Source organism: Trematomus bernacchii, unplaced genomic scaffold (assembly GCF_902827165.1).
Source record: "Trematomus bernacchii unplaced genomic scaffold, fTreBer1.1, whole genome shotgun sequence".
Lineage (NCBI taxonomy): Eukaryota > Metazoa > Chordata > Actinopteri > Perciformes > Nototheniidae > Trematomus > Trematomus bernacchii.
In genome coordinates, this window is record NW_022987905.1 from 463,340 (window position 1) to 471,735 (window position 8,396).

Consider the following 8,396-nt stretch of genomic DNA (forward strand, 5'->3'; position numbering starts at 1 on the left):
TGTAATATCTACTAGAGATATGTGGTGTTAGCCTTTGGGGAGCTTTTTTTTTTCTTAGAGCTTTCCGGATACCTGCCTCAACAAGTCCCTGAAGAATGGAAGCCACTCATCAGATGGCATGTCAGGACAATTGGCAGGGGCTGGATTAGGAGATGGAAGGAATTCCTTGAGTTGGAAAATAGACACCATGATCAAAATGGATAGTGTGTATTTCAGAGTGATTACTTTACCTGTCCTTCTATGTGATTCGGGCAAATGTGTCGTTGATTTCCCTGGATACATAACAGATTATACAGGGATAACTTTAAAACTACCATTGTGTAAATCTATCAATCTAATTGTATATACCTTATTTCATTCTATTCATGTTCTAGCAGGCCTCTTTGATTGTAGATTATTGACACAGATTACACAGCAGAAAAGGTATCTTTATAACTAAGATTATGTAAATGACATCAATCTGATTTGTTTGACGCAAGTCTTTACAATTTATTTAATTACATGATGTTACGAACTCAGACACTTAGGATGTAGGACCCAATTGCACGACCCGGGAGACAGAGGTAAAGTATTAGTAAGATACTTTATTTTCCAAAATACAGCAATGAACAACAAAAAAGGTAACTATCAAATCTCTAACCGAGATGACAAAAATAGAGGAACAAAATGAAAGCGCTCACGTAGTGAGGAATCAAACTTTACAAGAGTACGAAGAGCATAGACCTGACCATAGCAAGAGACAATACGAACTGACAAAGAACACTTGGGAGACAGGGGAATATAAGCACAGGGTAACTAGACACAGGTGGGACCAATCAGGGGCGGGGCTGACATTGATGAGCACAGGAGACACAGGTGAAAATAATCAGGAAGCCTGGAATGAGAGAAAGCAAACGTAAATAACATGCATCTCTCTAGCATTTCTGTCGGTGCACAACACATGATGTTCTTGCACAATTCAAGAAAAAGAGATTCTGCTCTGCACACAGCAGTTTTTACGACAGTGTTTCTACTTAAGACCCCCGTCCTTCCACCGCTGTGCTCCAGCAGCTGAGCTGGACAGACTGTCCACTGTCACTGTGGGGGTGGGGGCAGGGCTGGAGACCCTCTGTGAAGCAGGAATAGGACTACCACAGAGGAGAGCTTTCAAATGTATTCTCATTCCCATCTTAAATGAGACATATGTGTAAAAATGTTAACAAAAATGTAATTAATGCTTTTCTTTCTTCTACATTGGCAAACAATGTGCCCATTCACTGATGTCTTGCCTGCTGAGATTGCAGAAGGATTATGCACGGTGGCTGGGAAGGGCAAACAAGAATTACAAAGTGTGAAACACTTTAACAAAGCTTGAGACAGATTTACATTATATAAAACAAAATTACATTAGCAAAACACTTTAAACAAGGAAAAAACTATTTAACATTGACAAAAACAAATTAACAAGATGCGAAACACAAATTTACATTTTATAAAACAATATTACATTTTATAAAACAACATTTAAGAGGGTAATGCACTCGTAAAACAACTGCAAAAAGTGTTTACATGCGACATATTACCATGAATCATTAGAATTATTAAAATAGATAATCATCTTTTGTATGTGATGGAACCCATGTTAGAGATTGAGTCAGCAAGCAGCGTAAGAAGCTAAAGGCTAAGGAGTTGTGTCTGTTCTGACCCAGAATCAGATGTTCTCTGTGTTTCTGTCTGAAGCCACAGCAAGAAAAGTTTGAAAGCTGAACCCAGATCAGCGCTGGGGAGTTCATTTCAGGCAACCCCTCTCATTCCAGCCTGTGGTTTCAAGTGGGACGTCCCAGCTCCCTGCTCCCAGCTTCCTGAGGAAAGACACACACCCTCTTTTGCCCATTCCCACTTCTAGAAAATTCTTTCTCTGGCTATAAAAAGCAGGATAGTTTGTTACAGTCGCATTATCCACAGGACACAAGTCAGAAGAGAGAAGAGAACCCTGCTAATATTTGCCAGGTAAGGATTGGAAGATAATTGTCTTTAATTCAGGAAGGAATGCAGAGGGTGAATGGAGTAATTTGTTTCATCGTTACAGTGCAGCATTTTTCCAATTTAACCCTCAAACATTCAAACCCTTTTTCACTATCTTCATGACCCGCACACATAATTTTATAGTTTATCTGCATTGCATTGTTGTCATACAATATATCCCAGCATGAGGATACTGAAGTTTTTTGTCACTTTCCAGTCCATTTAAATGCATGAATTGCATTGAAATTAGGAGAAGTACTGTATATGCACCCAATGTGTTTTTTTTTTTAAATACTTGAATCCATCACTTTTTAATGTAGAGAAGTCAAATCTGCCCGTTCGGGTCACAGCTGACTGGATGAACTTTTTTTTTCTGGGTCACAAAGAGAGGAATACAAAATATGAACGTGTTTGATTGTTAGTGATTACTAACATGCATAATAACTTAAACGTGAAAACAAAACTCCATCAGAGCCTGTATAATATTTCTGCCTGCTTTATGGAGATTGTTACATACACCTCTTGTCTTTCAGAATGAAAATGGCAGACATGAAAACATCTAAAGGTATCCGAATATGATGCAAAGTATCACAAAAATGCAAATATAGGGATGAAGACAATATATCTCTGCTCTCAGAATGGTGGATAAGGCTCAGAAACAAGATGCTGATGCAGGGCGATAATTACAGTCCTATAAATCTGGTCCTTTGTTTGAAAGACGTATGGGATGAGCTAGATGTTACCTGCAGGCACAACACTTTTCTCTAGGAAGAAACATGGCTCCGAGTGCTGCTAAAGCGAACATGTCAAAGTGGAAAAGAGGTTTTTAAAGTCATTGAAGTGCAGACGTGCAGTGGTTCGAATATATGTAGAGAACAAAGAGGCATCATATGTCAGTGTCTGCACACAGCTTCACTCTGAGAGGACGTGGTACCAGCTATACAGCTTAGCCTCAGTTTCTGCTGACGTGACGATGAACATGTCTGCCTGAAAACGGAGGCGTTCTCAAACTTCTGTGCGGGCTGAGCCAGCCCTGCCCTTCAACGATCTGCTCCACATCTCAAATATAGTCTATGTCATGGCATTCAGAATTTCTCAGTTGATGAATCATTTATTCCACAGACTCCCCCTGAGGAAACATTCTGACGTGCCTTCCATCTCAAACATACACATTTATTAGATTTTACAAAACAAAGTCAGGTTCAAAGATGTTAACCCTAGCTGTGTCTTCTGTCCCTTTTTCACAGGCTGTTGTACAGTAGCTGCTTTTGGAGACAAACAGGATGTGGATGACAAACGTTGTAGCTCTTTGTTTGCTGGCCCTCGTGGCCTCTGCAGAGGACAAGAAGCAGCCATGCCACCATGCTGGCTGATAAAAGTGCCAACCTGGCATTCAGGTCTGAAATCAACTCTTAGCTTCACTTGGTTTTGCCTATCCATTTGTTGTTATATTTTTCTGGTTAGAAACAAAAGCAAATAATCTCTTTTTGTGATTTCCTTTCAGCCTCTACAACAAAATGGCAAAGGAGAAAGGCGCAGAGAACATCCTCATCTCTCCTGTGGTGGTGGCCTCCTCCCTGGGGATGGTGGCTCTTGGGGGCAAGTCTTCCACTGCCTCCCAGGTCAAAAAGGTCCTCAGTGCTGACAATCTGAAGGATGAGCATCTGCATGCAGGCCTTTCAGAACTGCTCTCTGACGTAAGAACAATACTACATCCTACATATTAGACTTTATTTCTTCACAAAACTCAAAGGACACCCTCAATATTTTTATTTATTGCTCTTTTGTCACTATTATGTATGTTACACGTTTTTCAGGTGAGCGATACCAAGACACGCAACACTACCTGGAAGATCAACAACCGCCTCTATGGTCCCAGCTCCGTCTCGTTTGCTGATGACTTTGTGAAAAACAGCAAGAAGCACTACAACTACGACCATTCAAAAATAAACATCAGAGACAAGAGGAGTGCAGTGAACTCCATCAACGAGTGGGCAGCAAAGTCCACAGACGGCAAACTGGCTGAGGTCACCAAGGATGTTCCGAACCCAGATGGAGCCATGATTGTCAACGCTATGTACTTCAAGCGTGAGTATAAATACTGACTTTTATTGATATGTTTTAAATACATAATGCAGATGAGTAATTGTGTTTGTTTTGTCCCACAGCTCACTGGTTTGAGACATTCAATGATAACATGGTGGACAAGCGTGTATTCCTGGTTACCCGATCACTCACCATTGAAGTTCCTATGATGCATCGTACAGGTGGGTTTTCTCCAATGTCTCTATGCTTTGGACCCTAACTCATTATGTCATTAAAAAGTCTGCCAATGAGAGCAAGCAAGACCAGATGTCTTATTGTTGTGCTCTCTGCAGGTCTGTATGACTTCCACGAGGACAAGGAGAACCGTATCTTTGTGCTGAACATGCCTCTGGATCAGAAGCAGGCCTCTTTGATCCTCATCATGCCCCACCATCTGGAGCCCCTCGAACGCCTAGAGAAACTCCTGACCAGGAAGCAGGTGGACACCTGGATCAGCAAGTTGGAAAACAAGGCTGTGGCCATTTCCCTGCCAAAAATCGCAATGGAAGTCAGCCACAATCTGCAGGTAAGTGTCGGAAATGTGATGGTTGTGAGAAGATAGTCTAAATACCAACCAGAAGCCATTTGAATTATAAAAAAACATCTCTGTATTTTCTAGAAACACCTGGCTGAGCTTGGCCTGACCGAGGCTGTGGACAAAGCCAAGGCTGACCTGTCCAACATCTCCGGAAAGAAAGACCTGTACCTGTCCAACGTTTTCCTCGCGTCAGCCATGGAGATGGACGTGACAGGAAACCCGTTCGACACCAGCATCTACAGCTCAGGAAAGCTGAGGAACCCCCAACTTTTCTACGTAAATCACCCCTTCATTTTCCTGGTGAAGGACAACAAGAGTAACTCCATCCTGTACATTGGCAGGGTGGTCAGACCTAAAGGTGACGTGTTGCGCGACGAGTTGTAATGTTAATGGGAATTGGGTTGGGTAGATTAGTTATTTCTTAAATGGTGGCAGGAAACTGTGTGTATTTTTGGTATGACTGTTAACTCGTGAGCACATTCCTGTTGGCAATCTGTGGACTTAGTTCCTTAGCCCTCTGGTTTTGTACAAGATAAACTTACCAGGGAACAATTTCTCAAACCCAACACATTAGGTTTCAACCTTTAGCCCCCCTATTTAAGATCTTTATGAACAAACGCTAGACAACAAGCTTATACTAAGTGCGTTTTCTTCACAACCTGTAAGTAAGGCTTTGACCCTGATCCATGTACGTTTTCTTGCATCATATTTAACGTTTAAAGTTAACAAAGATCTTTGCACAAGCTTTGTCTCACTCATTCCCTTCACATGCTGGTTTTTTTATTGTGCCTTATTCATGTTCACTTGCCAACCATACTGTGTCATGTTGTTGCTGTACATGTAGGTATTTTCAACAGAAAAAGCTGTTGGAATCGTGGAATGTCATATATGAGTTTTTCAATAAAAAAACAAAACGAGCTTGTGTTTGGTTTTGTTTTTTTTGCAAGTTATGTCTGAATACCATCCAAACAGTTGATAGAGTCTTCTGGAGGTTTAAGCAGAGGAGTGTGAGCTCGCTAGAGATAACATCTGAAAGGAAAAGGTAAACAATCTTTCCAGTCGGCTGGAGGATGAACAAAACCTCCAGGTCTGGAATGTAGGGGTCATTGCTAATCTCCCGTCGAAAACTATGCCGAATATTTCGTGGTTCACTTCCCTAACCACCACTGGCCTACATAAAAGTCAGTGGGATTTTAGTTGGGATGTCCCAAACAGAGGAAAAGCAGACTCAGCAGTGCAGGAACTGGAGTGCAGGGTTCTGATAGCTAGTGCAGGGATGCAAACTCATCAGGTATGAAAAAGGTGACAAGGATCCGAGCCCCCCGACCCCACGGAATATCGGCTTTAAAATGAGGAATAACAGAGGATTTTAGCAGTCAGAACAACTAAAGCAGCAGTGTTAATAATAACAGAAACGCCAAAGAGTCACATCTAATAGAAATATATTTAAGCATTTATTTTAATTGTGGAGCAGTCAGTTTATAATTTTGGCAGCACTGTTGAGCATTTTGAAAATGTATTTTCATGCCTCTGTGCAAGGCTGTCTTTCTATCTTTATAGCCAGTGGTGTAAAGTAACTAAGTTCATAAACTCAAGTTCTATACTTGGGTACAATTTTGAGATACTTGTACTTTATTTAAGTATTTCAATGTTTTGCTACTTTGTTCTTCTTCTCCTCTACAGTTCAGAGGTAAATGGTGTACTTTTACTCTACTACATGTATTTAATACCTTTAGTTACTTCACAGATGTGGATGAATGATGTGAAATATAATCAAGTGTTAAATCAGACTTTAGTTCCACCTGGAGTACATCCACAAGCTACCCTGCAGTATACAAAGTCATTCAAACTAGCTGCACCTTTACCAGCTTGGAGAACACTTTAATGATCAATCATTATAAAACATATCATATATATTGAGCCGTGACGTCATCTTCAATGAGAACCCCAGAAAAACAACACAGCCGTTAGCTGTTAGCACTCAGAGCTCACAGCTCCTCATATACGTTCAGAAACTAGACAAAAGTTAAACAAGTACAAACCACAGACTGTCTGTGTCATGGCGAATACAGTAGCTGCTTTATTTATGTCTGTATAGGCCGTTGTTGTGAGTGTGGACGGTCGGAGCATACACTGCGTTAGCTTAGCCAATCTCCATTTAGAAAACACGCATTTTAAAAGGTTTTTCACCTGCCGTCTGTCTGCAGACTTGTCAAAGCATTAATTCATGGTTTTTACTAACCGGTATCAGTATGTTGTTACTTCGGCATCATTTTGAAACGTGTATTACAATTAAATCACGGTCAAATATGTCCATCTTGTTGTAGTTGTAGCCCCCTTGCCAGCGATGCTCTCTCTAGTTTAGCATACTCAGCCTCGTTGTCTCTGGCCCTAGACCCACGATTTTATGAGGCCAGAAAAACTGTGAATTAGGACCCGCCGGCCGGTACTAGGCCAAGTGGAAACGCAACCAAAGACGGGCCGCTGACGTCACAGCCCTCTTAAACCGTGCTCCGCGCTGTAGTGGAAACGCGCCATTATACATCCATGAGCAGAGCCGACAGGCAGGAAGACTCGAGCACACAGCTCGCGCTTCATTATGATATATAAAAAAATACCCCAAAAATATTTTTATTGCAGATATACATGAATCACACAAACGACCTATTTTGGAATCAAAACGGCGAATTTCGCCGAAAGGTAACAAGTTTGCATCCCTGAGATAGTGGCAATCTCATGCAGTTCCAGCACAGCAGATAAAAAGGTGTAGTAATTGATAAAAACAAATTAGAAGTCTCAAAGGTGCTCCCATACAGACCAAGCATTACTGTATCTTAAGCCTACTTTTCATTATTGTACATTTGAACACATAAATGTGTCAAAAATGCAAATAACAATAGATCTTGAATACCAAGATGAGAGCTGTAGCTGGCTACAATGTAAAGAAAGCCAAACAACAAAGGTGTTACGAATGAATCATTTCATTATTTTACGAAGTCATATTCTCATAAATGTATTAATAACATAAATTACACAATATACATATTTCAGACTGACTGTTGTTGTTTTGAACACCAAAACATGAATAAAACATGCTTATATTACCAATATTAAGATGTTGACATACAGAGATTTTAACAGTTATTTAAAAATAAACGAGTATAATTTAATTTAGCGCTGACTCAATATTTAGGGGTTTAGATCAAAACAACGCTTTTTCAAAAACATTTCTATCAAATAACACATTTCATTATTATTATCTTTTTAGGTTGAAATTATGTTATATGTGCATCCTCTGGTATTCCCTTATAATATACCTATATGTCCTTTTTTGATAAATTGCATATTGATTAATATTGTTTACTCGGAAGCATTCAAATCCACTTAATGCTCCTTAGAAATCGTAATGTTGAACACTAGATGGGGCTCTTCAGCGGCTGCACAACTTTCAGACACATCTTGCATCGTTATGAAAATCTTTAAATGTATCATACCTGCTTAAAGAACTTGGGTTACAATCTGTAACCCTAGTTTGTATTGCTAACACAATGAAATGACATACAATCATTGATATAGACACTCAAAGAGAAAAACTGTAGCCCAGATTTGCACAACAATTAGCACATCATCAGCCTCACAATAAACACACTTCATTGAACACAGAGATATAACTTGATGTCACTTCTTTGCAATTGTAATGCAAACGTTTACGGTCTAGGTCTTCTTTTATGATTTGGTGCTATATAAATAGACATTGATTTGACTTCCA

The 8,396-nt window shown here is 40.1% G+C and overlaps 1 protein-coding gene across 1 annotated transcript; it reads left to right on the forward strand.

The window, feature by feature from the left end:
- The first annotated feature begins 1,913 nt into the window (after positions 1-1,913).
- Positions 1,914-5,458, forward strand: serpinh1b (serpin peptidase inhibitor, clade H (heat shock protein 47), member 1b). The gene is given in 9 exon segments (XM_034114705.1): positions 1,914-1,989; positions 2,538-2,569; positions 3,252-3,352; positions 3,354-3,401; positions 3,509-3,701; positions 3,822-4,092; positions 4,173-4,271; positions 4,383-4,615; positions 4,709-5,458. Coding segments are annotated over 7 exon segments (1,212 nt in total). The 5' UTR covers positions 1,914-1,989; positions 2,538-2,569; positions 3,252-3,287; the 3' UTR covers positions 5,012-5,458.
- The last annotated feature ends 2,938 nt before the right edge of the window (positions 5,459-8,396 follow it).